This window comes from Temnothorax americanus, unplaced genomic scaffold (genome assembly GCF_048541705.1).
Source record: "Temnothorax americanus isolate GAGA-0224 unplaced genomic scaffold, ASM4854170v1 Scaffold26, whole genome shotgun sequence".
Taxonomy (NCBI): Eukaryota; Metazoa; Arthropoda; class Insecta; order Hymenoptera; family Formicidae; genus Temnothorax; species Temnothorax americanus.
The window spans coordinates 344,024-359,819 of record NW_027509401.1 but is presented as its reverse complement, the minus strand read 5'-3'; the positions used below and the strand labels follow the sequence as shown (position 1 = coordinate 359,819).

The 15,796-nt window shown below is 36.9% G+C and overlaps 2 protein-coding genes across 6 annotated transcripts in view; one reads left to right on the top strand and one right to left on the bottom strand.

Moving 5' to 3' along the window:
* Dpp10 (Dipeptidyl peptidase 10) overlaps positions 1 to 15,796 on the bottom strand; it is a 299,169-nt gene that overhangs the window by 89,814 nt on the left and 193,559 nt on the right. The window lies entirely within an intron of this gene.
* LOC143899325 (uncharacterized) lies at positions 4,300 to 13,056 on the top strand. Of its 2 annotated transcripts, XM_077409546.1 has the most exons (5): positions 4,300 to 5,209; positions 5,291 to 5,365; positions 5,698 to 5,796; positions 12,655 to 12,711; positions 12,923 to 13,056. In XM_077409546.1, the coding sequence occupies exons 1-4, from the start codon at positions 4,968 to 4,970 to the stop codon at positions 12,701 to 12,703; spliced, it is 465 nt and encodes a 154-aa protein (XP_077265672.1). In that variant the 5' UTR covers positions 4,300 to 4,967; the 3' UTR covers positions 12,704 to 12,711; positions 12,923 to 13,056. The 2 variants fall into 2 exon arrangements, with proteins under 2 accessions (XP_077265672.1, XP_077265671.1); XM_077409545.1 differs by lacking the exons at positions 12,655 to 12,711; positions 12,923 to 13,056 and adding an exon at positions 6,368 to 8,448.

The following is a 15,796-nucleotide window of genomic DNA, read 5'->3' as shown; positions in this document are numbered from 1 at the left end:
AAGAACGCGAAGCTTCGAGAGGACTACGTGAAATTTATGAACGAATGCATCGAGCTCAATCACATGTCCGTCATCAATTCTGAGCAAGAGGAGCCCGTTGCGGTGTATTATATTCCGCATCATCCGGTCGTTACCCACGAAGGGGGTAAGCTACGCGTGGTGTTCAATGCTTCGGCGAAGACTTCCTCAGGGAAATCGTTGAACGACATACTTCGAGTGGGTCCTAACATCCAGCAAACTTTATTCGCAATCGTATTGCGTTTTCGACAGCATCTGTACGTCATAACGGCGGATATTGTAAAAATGTATCGCCAAGTAAACCTCCAGAAGGATCAAAGGCATCTTCAACGCATCCTATGGAGACCTAGCATCGACGGGCCCATTCTGGATCATCTACTTCTCACGATAATTTATGGCAACGCAGCGTCGGCGTTTCAGGCCATACGGTCGTTACATCAAGCCGCCCACAACGCACGCAAATCTTACCCGGCTGCGAGCCAAATCATTATTCGAGACTTCTACGTCGACGATCTGTTGACAGGTTGCGATGATCTCGATGAGCTGCGAGCGCTCAAGGATGAACTCATATTGGTATTGAGAGCAGCATGTTTCGAGTTAGCCAAGTGGAAATCTAACGAGCCAACTTTAGTTGAGGAAGGCGCCGAAGATTTTACTATAATTGCCGAGGAAGGCCATCAAGCCAAAACCCTTGGCCTTGGTTGGACACCAAGTAAAGACACGTTCCAATATCGTGTTAACGCACACCATACGAATTCTCGCGTGACGAAACGCATAGTGCTGTCGACCGTATCTCAAATATTCGATCCCCTGGGACTTGTCGGTCCAGCTATCATCAAGGCTAAAATTCTACTACAAAAATTGTGGCAACTCAACCTGGAGTGGGATGAATCGTTGCCAATCAACCTGCACACCGAATGGACCGCGTACGTCCAGGAGTTAAGCTCCATCAATAACATCTCCATACCTCGAGTGATCGTCTGCAAGGATCCGGTTCGCATAGAGCTCCACGGTTTCTCGGATGCTTCGGAAAGCGCGTATGGAGCGTGTATATATCTGCGCTCAGTTGATGCCACGGGAAATGTTACTATTCGATTAGTGTGTGCGAAGTCCAAAGTCGCCCCACTAAAAACGCTGTGTATTGCGCGTCTCGAGTTATTAGCAGCACTCTTACTCTCGAAATTAGCGGATTCAACGACTCAAGCACTTACGATACCGCTTCCTGATCGATTTTATTGGTGTGATTCGGAAATAGTTTTAGCCTGGATTCATGGCGAGCCTCACATCAGGAAGGCCTTTGTGGCGAATCGACTAACCGAGATTCACCAATTAACTTTGCAAGCGCAATGGAGACACGTCAGATCTGAGGACAACCCCGCAGATGTGATCTCGCGCGGAATCAGACCTAGTCAGTTGAAGGACTTACGCCTTTGGTGGCGCGGACCCCAATGGCTACACCATCCCGAGAATCACATTAACCTGCCTACTCCGAAACCTAATGGCGAGGTTCCCGAAACCAAGAAATCTACCGTCTTGGCCACTCAAGTCGTCGAAACGAATGACATCCTCAAGAAGTTTTCATCTTTGTCGAAGATTAAAAGAGTCATCGCCTATTGTTTGCGATGGAAGGAGCGTCCAGAACCTTCGCAGACTCAGCAAATGAGGCCTCTCACGGTGCGTGAGCTTGACCGAGCGATGGCAGCCATTTTCCGCATGGTACAAGCGGAGCGTTTTGGTCGAGAAGTTCTCGATCTCCAAGCTGAGCAGAGAGTCAGGCACGATAGTGCTCTCATTACGCTGCACCCATTCTTGGATAGCGACAGCCTCATTCGAGTTGGTGGACGCCTGCGTAACGCCCCGGTATCCTATTCACGTCGATACCCCGTCGTTTTACCGTCCAATCATCCCGTTACTACTCTTATCATTCGCGACGCGCATTATAAGTCGTTGCATGCCGGTGCACAAGCGTTGTTGTCGAATTTACAGGAGTCCTTTTGGATCCTATCCGCCAAGTCTACAGTTCGTAAGGTTCTCCATAAATGCATCATTTGCTTTCGAGCCCGACCCGTATCTGCTCGGCATGTCATGGGGGATTTGCCAGAGAGTCGCGTGACTCCCAAGCGTGCGTTCTTTAACGTCGGGATTGATTACGCAGGCCCATTTATCATTAAACTTAGTCGTAATAAAACATGTAAAGCGTATTTATGTTTATTCGTTTGTATGAGCACACGAGCCATACATTTGGAACTAGTTCCCGACTTGACCACTCCCGCCTTTCTTAATGCTCTAAAGCGGTTCATAGCGAGGCGAGGCAAGTGTGCGAACATTTATTCGGATAATGGTAGCAACTTTAAGGGTGCGAATCACGAGTTGCACGCGTTATACGAGTTAGTGTCGCAACAATCTCATATATCGGCGATCGATCATTACTGCTCTGAACAAGCCATACAATGGCACTTTATTCCGCCGTATTCCCCTCACATGGGTGGCCTATGGGAGGCGGGTATTAAATCTGTCAAAACGCATTTGCGCAAAATTTTAAGCGAGGCGTTGTTAACTTACGAAGAAATGTACACCGTGTGCACTCAGGTTGAAGCCGTGCTTAACTCCCGTCCATTAACGCCGATCTCTAATGACCCCACCGATCTCACTGCCTTGACCCCTGGTCATTTCTTAATCGGTGAGGCACTCACAAGCATTCCGGAGCCAAATTGGTCTGAGGTGCCATCCAATCGACTTACTCGGTTTCAATACGTTGCAAAATTGACCCAACATTTTTTGTCAAGATGGTCGAATGAGTATTTATCGAACCTTCAGCAGAGGTGCAAATGGAATCGCGAGGATCGAGCGTCGAAGATTGAGATTGGAGCGATGGTTGTCTTACGCGACGAGCAAGCGCCACCCATGCGTTGGGCGTTAGGGAGGATAGTGGAGTGCCACTCCGGTCATGACGGAATAACGCGAGTTGTCAGCGTAAAGACTTCTAAGGGAGTCACAAAACGCGCTCTGTCAAAGATATGTTTGTTACCCATCGAGGTCTAATTTTGAGTTTAAGATATAATTAATGCGAAGAATACGCGCTTATAATTAGTTTTGTTATGCAAGGTCGCGTGGTTTATCCATTGTATTTAATACCAAAGAGTATTGTTTTCTCATTTATGTATGAATATTCTTTTGAAAGCCCAGTCTTTCAAGGCGGGCGACATGTTAGAGCATGATGTGCCGATTCGAATGCTGCGCGGTGATTTACCGATCGCGAGCAACGCCACTAGCGAACCTAGGCGAGCGAGTACCAAGTAGAGAGTCCGAGCGCGCGGACCAGACACACACCCCGCGAGAGAGGGACAGAACGTTCAAGAACATCGAGCGTAACGGTCATAAAGCGACAATCGCGAACTGTTTTGTACAAGTTATATTAATCAGTAAAGGCGAAGATCAAGCTAGCGACGAGTTTTTTTTGCCCCTACGTAACTCCTCCATTCGAAACGTTTCGGGTGGAACAGTACGGCGTATGCAGAACATGCATTGAAGCAAAGATGAGCAAGCAACCCCACTCAGGAACGAGGCCAAGAACAAAACAGATATTCCACAAGATTCACGTTGATCTCTGTGGATCTATCAGCCCAATAGGCATAAACAGAGAGAAATACTTTCTCACAATTGTGGACGATTACTCACACTTTATCGCCGCATATCCAATCCGGAATAAAAGCGAAACATCCGAGAAGTTAGAAGAATTTAAGCACAAATACGAGAGCAAGTTTGGAAGACACATCAAGATAATACGATGCGATGCAGGCACAGAATTCGTGAACGATACACTAAGGAAGATATTTAAAGATGCCGAGTTTGCGATAGCACCGCCCTACACACATGCGCTAAATGGTGTAGCTGAGCGCGCTAACAGAACGATAAGTGAGTGCTAGAGCCATGATTATCGATAAAAATGTAGAAAAATACCTGTGGCCATATGCCGTTATGTACACTGCATACATTCTGAATCGCATACCGAGTAAGGCGATAAATAACGAAGTTCCAGCAACAAGAGCTGAAATTGAAGTGAACTACGAGAAGATAAAGATCTTTGGATGTGAAGCATACAGTCTCATTGAAAAGCAGTTTAGAAATCAATTCGACAACAAGACCAAGAGGATTAGGCGGAGAGCTGGCGTTAAAAAACTGCAAGAGTTTTGTAATGGCTGATTTTTTCACATAACGTTATATTGCGGGTGTATATGAGTCAGCACTCACTCGCAAGGTCAGGTACTGGGACACCTGGCGCCGGCGCGCTTTGAAATAGGTCAAATTATTAAGTGCGATAAAAGTGTTTTGTAATGGTTCAAAAATTTTGTGAGAAACTAATAAATAATATAAAAAACCGTTAGAAAGTGGTCAGACCGCACAGTTATGGGACGCAGCGAGTCAACACCTCGCATAAGTGGTCGCAATAATTAGGTCAGTGAAACTGTTTCGAAATAGCTGAAAATTTAGAAACTATTAAATTATTGCGTATAATGAAGGAAGAAAACGGTCAGACTTCAGTTTAATGGGACTGACGCAGTCAGCAGTCGTTTGAAGTGCAAAGATCAAGCGCGCGCGGCTGCTCTAAGCGCGTAGTAATTTGCTTATAATTAAATTCCATTTGTATTTAATAAAATGATTGAAAGATTTTTAATTAAATCACGATTGAAATTGTTATTTTTTACGTTGTTTTCCTTTTTTGCTTTGAAAAAGACGGTTAGATGGTTTGAACAGAGCGTCGGTATTCGGCGTCAGTCTTAAGGCGAAAATAAACGACGCGTTGTCATGCTGTACGAGCTTTATTTGTCATTATTTTGAGCCAGACTCGCCAAGTCACGTTTCGTTTATTTTTTCGCCTTAAGATACACAGTTAGATTAAGGTACACAGTACCAGAGTGATATATAAGTTTTGTGTGAGTAGAGAAAATATGATTTTTATCTGCGTAATTTTAAAAAAAGATAACAATGTAATGTTGTTTGTTGAGCGAACATTGAACAAGTGCAAAGAAGTGTTAAAAGTTCGCCAGGATAAAAGCTTGACGTTTTATAATGTGAATTTGCCGTTAGCTACAAATACAATTGAAGGTTATCACGTGAAATGCTATAGAAAATTCACAGCTTTGGGAAAAAGATTTAGATTAACTGCAGAAAGGCAGACTTCTGAAACAAGGTAACTGAATATAATGTACCACGTATTATTTTAATCAATACGACCGTTTATTATAGTGATTCGTCAAATTTATTATTATAGTGATTCGTCAAATGCAAATACCCAGGCTGCCAAAGAAGCAATATCAATAAATGAGCCGTCTGACCGTCAAACGAGGTAAGATGTTTATTTTTTAAACAAACAAATTCTGCATTTTATTGACAATAAAAAAAATCATTATACCACTTTTTTACTGTAAATTGATCTTTTCGGAAAATTACTTAAATAGTATTATTTCACTGAAATGGCTTTTGATAATTATTATAACAAGTTAAAAATTTACAATTATGAATAAATAATGTTTTTTTTTTTTACAATTTCAGTTATGCATATATTTATTTTAAATGACACGTTTTAAAATTATGCTTTAATTATTACACAACTATAATATTTTAAGTAAAATAAATGATCCTTAATTTTTATGTTAATTGCAATATTTTTCATTACAGTTCAACTTCAAGTACGGTGATGCCGGACGATGTACATGCAAGTACCTCGACTGCCAAAATAGCAGTATCCACGAATGAGCCGTCTCGTCCTCAAATAAGGTGAGATATTTATTTATTTAAACAAACAAATACTGAATTTCTTAACAACAAAATAAATCATTATAATATTTTTCTATTGGAAATTGATATTTTCGGGCAATTACTTAATTATATAATAGTATTATTTCACTGATGTGGCTTTTGATAATTATTATAACAAGTTAAAAATTTACAATTGTAAATAAATAACTTTTTTTTTAACAATTTCATGTATACAGTACCGATCAAAAGTTCGGGATCACTCTTTATGGTTACAAGCATAAATTTAAATTAAAATATCTCAAGTAAACAAGTGATTTTAAAAATTTAAAGTATAGCATTTCAAAGTAGAGAAAAAAAAGCTTTCTTTTCATATCATTCAAAATTTTTTTTTTCAAGTCCCTTGTTTTACTACAGATATATTAATTTGAAGTTATGCTTGTAATCGTTATGAGTGATCCCGAACTTTTGATCGGTACTGTATATTCATTTCAAATAACACGTTTTAAAATCATGCTCTAATTGTTATACAACTATAATATTCTAAGTAAAATAAATTTTCATTAATTTTTATGCTAATAACATCTTTCAGTGATAAAGATATTCTTGCGAATCCGGATGAAACCAACGTCGACTCAGGAAATAGAAAATGTATCGACTTGACGTGTATATTTTGTGACAAAAAAAGAAAAAAAATCCATTCAGTTTTTCAAAAATTGCACGTATCGGCTAATAACAGCATTGCGGATAAGATAAAATCTTATGCAAGGAACGCCAATAATTTCAAAATTATTGATAAAATTGACAATTTTTTACATTCCAATCGTCTGATTGCTTATCACCTTTCATGCTTCAATAATTTCGTCTGTACATGTGAACGTGCTGTACCCAAGAAAAAAAACAAATATCATCATGAACGAGAATGTCATACCATTGCGTATACAGAAGTTTGTGATTTCATCAACGAATTCGTTATTGATAATAACAAATGTGTGTTTCTGAAGCAATTACATACGATATACGTAGATCGTCTTACCGAGGAGTACACGAAACGTTTTAACTCGCCACCAAATGCATTTTTTGCCAATTATTTAGAACAAAAATTTATAAGTACGTACGAAAAAAAAATTAATATATTCACTGAAAAACAAAAAAAGATCATTGCCCCTGTCGGTGTTGACTATTTATCAGGCAGTGAATTAGAAGAGTTATCGCTTTATGAAGACGTTCAAAGAATTGCTTTAATTTTGCGAAGCCAAATATTTAAATTAACGCCTACAAAAATGCCCAATAACATCACTGTTAAAAATCTTATAGAAGGAGAATGCAAAATACCCAACATTATTTCTTTTTTTTATTCGACACTGCTTAGCGGTACATATAAACACCGACAAGAAAGTACCCAGGTAGCAGACAGTCGTCATAATGACGTGATTTTTACGTCATTTTATGACGTATGTTACGTCATTTATTCCTAGAGTTTAACGTAAAAATGACGTATTTTACACGGTCCTAAGTCACATCCCAAAGACGTCATTTTCTGACGTTTTATTGACGGCAAAAATAGGTCCAATATACGACATACCGGTTTCTAGAAATGTTTTTTATGAAATTAAAATTTTAAAATGTCTACTTGATAAACGTTTATAAAAATATGTTCTTTTTCTTTATTTAAGAAAAAAAAAGCTTTTTTAACTGTTTCGTTACATGCCATGTGCATATGAGCCGCTCTCTCTCAAGGCGGTCACCCATCCTAGTACAGTAACGCGTCGGAGTCGCTTGACTTCGATGATCCAGTAGACAGTGACGATCTTCTCACCCTGATGCTTTTTTATTAACTGTACTTGTGTATAACAGGTACATCTTTAAAGTGTTAAAAAATTATGTAATGATATCTTCTTGATAGTTCTAACACTGCATGAAGTAGTTGTCAGAAAACTATAATTACACACGCAACTAGATCCACTTATACCATAAATTCACCACGTCAATCATAAAGTTACGAAACACTTTATAAATGTAGGAATATACCTGTGAAAAATATTGTGAAAAATGTCATTTGTACGTTAAACTTTAGGAATAAATGACGTAACATGCGTCATAAAATGACGTAAGAATCACGTCATTATGACGACTGTTTGCTACCTGGGTAGTCAATTAAACGTCTATATAATGTCATTTTACAAAGTCTTTTTGACGTATTAAAACATAACGTTAAATATACGTCACTTAATCGACGAATGACGTTACTGACCAATTATGACCAAATATTGACGTCAAAATGACGAGTGCTTGCTACCTGGGTATGAATCGAAAACGATTGGTCAACTCGTACGCACAAGACTGTATTTATGGAGTGACAAAAGGGCGAATAAAAACCGCTAAACATGTTACACTTGCAATGGCTTTGAAAAGTTTGACGAGTAGCAGGAATGTCGTGGATATTGTGAACAGATATGGTCATTGTTGCAGCTACACTGCTACTAAGAGCTGGAAACTGAAGCAACGTATTTCGCAAGTTCTCAGTCACAAGATTGTCCTTACAATATCGTGCAAAAACCAAATCTATGTACGGGTCTAGCTTATAATAATTTCGACAGGTTCGTGGAAACTATAGATGGGAAAGACACTTTGCATGACACTGTTGGAATTATTTTTCAGAATATTGTACCTGAAACTACCGACGAAAACGATAACAGTATGCAAGAGCAGGAAAGCAATTCAGAAAAAAAGAGAAGGCGGACTTTTGATGGTGTAACACCGGAGTTAGAACCGTTGGCAAAAAGAAAGAAAGGAGAGCAAGTCATACAATCACTTTCAGGAGAAATTATTGAACCGAGTACTTCAAGAGTTCAGAAAAGAGTTAATGTTCTATGGATGATTTTACATGCACTCCGGATACCAAACACTCCGATGTGGGTAGGCTATAATAGCTTAACTTTTCTCGATGAATCAATACGGCAAAAAATATCGTACATGACAACAATAAATTTATCTCCAACAAACCATGCAGTCGTTAAAGAAACGATGAATCAGGCTAAACGAGTTGCGTTGGAATGCAACGAGAGATATATGCAAGTCACGTACGACTTAGCTATTGCCAATATAGCTCTGCAGATTCAAGCAACGGAAAGTCCGAATTTTGATATGCTTTTTATTCATCTAGGAGGATTTCATGTAATGATGGCAGATTTCAAGGCCATAAGGAAATTTATAGACAATTGTGGATTGCCAAATATAATGGTAGATACCGAATTATTGGCTAATGGGTCAATAAATGGTTTCATAAAGGGCAAACACTTTAACAGGTGTAAACGACTGCACCCCATTTTGAGTTTGGCCATGTCAATTTTGCACTTTCAAAATTTTGTGACTATTAATAATATAGAAATTACCGAAGAAATAACACTGTATCTTCAAAGCTATACAAAAAATAAAACAGCTTCTCGTGTAATAGATTGTCCGTTACTGTTAAATATTATTAAAAAATACGAAAAGTACATCGAAGAAACTATGAGAACATGGAACATGGAAAAACGCCTCAATTTTATGATATATATAAATCTAGTTGATTAATATTTATTGTTTAACGCAAGTATAAGAATTGGCAATTTTGATTTGTTCAAATATATCTTACCAAAAATAACGAATTTGTTTTTTTCACTTAATCAGCCCAATTATGCAAGATGGCTTGTTAAATCTATACTATTATTATAAAGCAACAGGGTTTGCATTATTTTGTTCGCTATGATCTCGGAAACCAATGGACCGAATTTTTACCAAACGTATATGAAATAGGGGTAGAATTTCCCGGGGAATGCTACAGGATGTATAGTTTTTCGTTACCGATCTTCTGGAAACCGGTTTTTCTAATTTCTTCAATTTTTCGGTAAATAATTGACGGAATTTCAAAGAATTGTATATAAAACAGGGGTTGAATTTTCCGGGGAGTGCCATAAAGTGTATAATTTTTTGTTACCGATCTCTTTAAAAACCGGTACTGAAGTTTTTGAAATTAAAAATTATTTGACCAAATTTTTATTAAATTTCATATACTTTTAATATTGATTTTTTTGGAAACCGGTATCAGAAGTTTTTTGAATTAAAAACCATTTGACCGAATTTTTATTAAAAGTATATGAAATAGGGGTAGAATTTCCCGGGGAGTGTAGAGGTAGAGTGTATAGTTTTTTGTTACCGATTTTCTGGAAATCGGTTTTTTTTATTTTTTTAATTTTTCGAGAAATAATTGACCGAATTTTTACTAAAAGTATATAAAATAGGGGTAGAATTTTCCAGGGAGAACTATAAAGTGTATAATTTTTTGTTACCGAGATCATAGCAAATAAAAAAGGCTATAAACTGTTTTTTTATTATAATAGTAAAGAATTTTGCATAAAACAGAGGTAGAATTTTTGAGACTAAATAAGTTGTTAAATTCACATGTTAAATATTAATCAATTGATCAATATCGAAAGTCGCTTTCGGAAAATAATTGATCGAATCTTCTTGTGGTGTTATTTTTTGACCCGGTATATTTATTCTTTATACACACACACACACATACAAACACTAACCCAAACACACATACATAAGAGATGTAAATCCGACCAGGCAACCTCCACGTGGTACATCTTGGGTAATGATAATGCCGGCGGTATTGACACAAAATTGAGGTATGGCATATTATATGCAAAAATGCTTTATTTCCGAAATATAAGTTTGTAATATTGAAAATTAAAAAATGGCAAAAGCTACGCGTATCAGAGCAATGCATATGGAGAGAGGGAGAGAGAAAGAGAGAGAGAGAGAGAGAGAGAGAGAGAGAGAGAGAGAGAGAGAGAGAGAGAGAGAGAGAGACTATTTGCGTGTCTTAATACACATGTTCTCCGGGGCGAAGCCCGGCGGGGCATGCTAGTATCATTATAATTTGTGTAAAATTGACGAGACTCATCTAGAACTCAGAGAATCATTTGCAAAAGGTTTTTTGGAATAAAACGCACGGATAAACCTTTTTCTAGGCAGCCCATAGATTTATCACTGGAACAAACTATTAACGCAGATGCGGCAAATAAGCTAAGAGGCATATCGCATTTTACAAATTTTTTAGCAGCTCGTCAACGTTGGTGCAAAAGCCACAGTATTCGCTCAATCATAATTTCGAACGTCTTGCAGCAAACAGGCTTGAAAAAAAACCAGGATATAACGACTGATTTAGAAAAAAATAAAATAGAAAAAAGTGCCAAGCAGCTTCAAACCCTAATAGAGGGAATTATTAGTAATATGAATCCGTTTTCTGCAAAAGTAGATAAGGGAGAACTTTTTAATATCTCAAGCGGGCAAGCTGTATCTACTGAAATATCGAATTTTTTGTTAAGTGTAGAAAGAAACGGAAATGCCCTACGAGAGCAATTTATATTAGAATGCTCAGAAAGCAGCAACCGTTTTAAAAAACCAATTAAAAAAAAACAAGATTTCAACATTTGCAGATACATTAAAAAAACAAAAAGTTGTTTTTAACAACAAGGTTCAAGAAATACGTATGCAACGTGACATTTTCGGACGTTTTCTTGCTATTGCCCTAGATAAAAAAATTGATATAGAAAGAGTTCTGACGTTCCCATTATCGCCAGTGCCATTGTCGTTTTGTCATTTGGATGGTACAATTTGCAAAACAGATAAATCGGCCTTGTTGAAAGCGTTGGAAATGCAAATCAAAAGTACACCCCCTTCTCACTTAGACATCATTGTAATTGATGGTTTTTTTTCCTGTACTTGCTTCAAGATGTAGCGCTGTCATTTGGCAATATTTCGAAGCAAATATTGCAAGCGGTAGTGAAACAAGATGCAAAAACTATTGCAGTAATATTTGATCGCTATTAATCGCCGTCAATAAAGGACAGTGAACATGCTCTTCGTGGCACAGTCGAAAACCGCGATTACCATATCGTCGGAGAAAAGCAGACTCGACCAAGAGATTTTGTCAAAAAGCTTAGAAATGTAAAGTTCAAAGAAGCTTTAGTGGCATTTTTAATATCGCATTGGGAACAAGATGAAAAGACGCCTTTTTTGAGAACAAAATTATTTATTTGAACTTTGATTTTTGCTATAAATTCCAAGTTGTAAATGGCAAAGTGAAGAAGACTATAGATGAGACATTTTCTTGCACTGCGCACGAAGAAGCCGATACTAAAATCGTCCACCACGTTTGCAAAATTGCAACAAAAAATAATATAAACGTATGTATCAAATGCTCTGACACTGATATTTTAATTATAATGCTTGCGAACGTAATACATGCACAAAGTAATTGTAACATTTGGACGGAAGTCGGCGTTGGAAATAATAAAAGATTTATCAATGTGACGGAACTATATCGTAAATTAGGAGAACCTCTTTGTGCTGCTTTGCCAGGTTTGCATGCTTTCACTGGATGTGATTTCAATGCTGCTTTTTTTAAAAAAGGAAAGAAACGTCCTCTCACATTATTACAAGGATCAACAGAATTCCAGCAAGCTTTCAAGAAATTAAGTTGTATAAACGTCGACAATTTCACACAAGTTTTCGATACAATACAGAAATTCGTTTGTCGTTTATATAATTTAAAAAGTATAAACACTGTGAATGAAGCTCAACTCGCAATCTTCACAAAAACGTACACACACCAGGATGCCAATGATATCTTCAAATTAAAAAAAACAAATGTTGATGCTTCCAATCTACCGCCATGCGAAAGAGAGCTGAGAAAACATTTTAACGAGCAGCTTATATTTCAAATATTTGGAGGAATGCCCATTCAAAAATAACAACAGAAATGTGTGCTGTAGAGAATGGTTGGAAAGAATCCGATGGACGGGTACGATTTCGATTGGTTTGCAGGGGATCAATTACCAATATTTGTGAAAGATGTGATAATTCAACCGAATGAAAATGAAGGTAAATTTAAATGGTTAATTTTTATTCATAAAAATGATTGTTAATTTAAAAAAATATTTTTTCAATTTTTTATGTTTATTTTACATAATTACAAATTACGTTTTTATTAATTCTTTAAATATAAAAAATTATAATTTACATATATTTTGCTTTTAACAATAAATTATTATGTATAAAATACTATAGATGAGGCATAATTATTTATTTACAGATACTGAGTCTGAGCAGGTAGACGACACTGAAGACGCTGATTTCGAGAGTGATGAGCAATCAGATGAAGAAAATAACAGCGACATCGATTATTAATTGTTTATTTGAAAAAAGCGTATTATGTCATACTTTAATTATACTTTTTATAAAAAAAATTTTTTAATTTTTTGTTTCTTTATTTGTAGTTTTGTAATTTACAATTTGATCTTAAGTTTATTTATATTATAATAAAATTTTAAATTAATTAATTAAACAACGTAAAAAATAACAATTTTAATCGTGATTTAGTTAAAAATCTTTTAATCATTTTATTAAATACGAATAGAATTTAATTATAAGCAAATCGCGCTTGGAGCAGCCGCGCGCGCTTGATCTTCGCACTTCAAACGACTGCTGACTGCGTCAGTTCCATTAAACTGAAGTCTGACCGTTTTCTTCCTTCATTATACGCAATAATTTAATAGTTTCTAAATTTTCAGCTATTTCGAAACAGTTTTACTGACCTAATTATTGCGACCACTTATGCGAGGTGTTGACTCGCTGCATCCCTTAACTGTGCGGTCTGACCAAAGTGGTCAGGGGTTTTTTATATTATTTATTAGTTTCTCACAAAATTTGAGCCATTACAAAACACTTTTATCGCACTTAATAATTTGACCTATTTCAAAGCGCGCCGGCGCCAGGTGTCCCAGTACCTGACCTTGCGAGTGGGTGCTGACTCATGTACACCCGCAATATAACGTTATGTGAAAAAATCAGCCATTATAAAACTCTTGCAGTTTTTGAACACCAGCTCTCGGGCTAGATGATATTCGTCGGAATGACAAACACCGGATACAAATAAGTTTTCGACCCTTCGAATCGAAAGGTATACACAAAATCAAATGTTAAATTCATAGAGTTCGATGAAGAAGAACGCACGCAGAAGATAGGAATAGAATTTGAACTCGACGAAAAAAATGAAAACTATACGGATGATGACAACTATGAAGAAACAAGCTTAGAAGAGAAGGAAAATCGCAACAAGAGTAATGCGGATAAAAAAAATAAGCCAGACGAAATAGAAGAAACCGGAAATGCGAGAAGAATACTACCACCTCGAAATCGAGCACCACCGGTAAGATATAGAGACTACCGGGCACACCTAACAAAAATTGAAGAGTTGAACGAGGAAGACCTGACGTAAGATAAAGCACTAAGAAACGGATAGAAAGACGCAATCAAAGACGAAATAAATAATATACTGGAGAACCAGATATGGGAACTCGCAGAAGACCACGGCCAACCACGCATAGATGCTGTATGGACATTCAAGATAAAAACAGATCCAGACGGAAAAATAACCAAGAAAGCTAGACTAGTTGCAAGAAGATGTAAGCAAAGTAAAAATGAAAGCATTTACGCACCTGTACCGGGCTCAACATCATTAAAAGTCTTTCTAACAGTCACTTCGAATAGACGGCTCAAACTGGAGCAACTCTGGAGAGGATATAGAAGACAGAAAAAGTACTACAGGCTACTGTTTCATGGTCTGTGGGAAAATTGTCCAGTGAAGAAGCTGCAAGCAATCCGTCGTCGCACTGTCATCATGCGAGGCAGAATACATCGCATTAAGCGAAGCAATCAGAGAGGGACGCTACATTCAAGCCTTATGCAGATTTTTCAACCTAGATGTCAAAAGCTATGATATGTACGAGGACAATCAATCTGCTATTGCTGTAGCATCCAACACCGAATCAAGAAGAGGAGAGTCAATAGACATAAGATATCACTCTGTTCGAGAAGCAACCAGAAAGGGGGAGATACGATTTAAGTATATTAGGAGCCAAGACAACATCGCCGACATACTGACGAAGCCACTAGGGGCAACAGCCTACGACAACATCAGAAGGAAGCTTGGAATCGTGAACTTGTCAGAAATCGAAATTTGAGGGGGAGTGTGAAAATACACGAGTCTATATTTTAGTTTTGCAAATTTCTGTTTATCTCTATAACGTTAAAATCACTAGCAACTTTCAGTTCCATTTTTAGTTCCTTATAGAGGACGCGTCGGTTCTATACATGCGCACTTTCTACTTTACCTTCGTTTCCGCTCATGTACCGCGCTTTTCTTCAGAGCTAATTTTACTGCCATATTGTCCTTCCGTGTATTGTAAAACTCGAATACTTATATTAAACTGTGCATATACTCAAGTACTGTGGAAGTCATTCTACACACCAAACGCCCTATTCCACATAATATAATAACACAAACTACTATTATTAACGATGTTCTATGTATTTTTATACCTAAATAAGTATAGTATACAAGGAAATTCTACAATTAAAACGGTTTTGTAAAATTTGAATTTTCTTGTGAAAACATCAATTGGACTCTACACATAAAATTCCAAATTTACAAACTTTTATTCCAATTATAGCATTTCCTTAGTATATTTTAGTAAGAAATAATGGTTAAAAAAAACGTCGGTTCGAAACATAATAAACATATATTTTTATGGTACATTTAATTGGTTTTAATGGTACAATATATAACAAACATTAGTCTCACAAATTATTTATGAACACACAGTTACTTTATATATATTGTATTTAACATTGTTTTCGACGTTGCAGCATATTTTTTGTTAAATAATGTTGATTACAAAAAGAAAAAAAACTTCTTTATTCTAACTTATCTGTAAAATAAAAAGCGAGTCATTATAAAAAAAAACCTTACCCAGCATCACATACACACATGTCTAAAACCGCATAAGACGTCTTTTAGATATCTTTTAGCCATCTTTTTTGTAAGACGTCTAAAAGATGTGTAAAGATGCTTTTAAACATGCTTTTAAACATGCTTGCTGTCAGTTATTTTTTTGCAGAAATATCT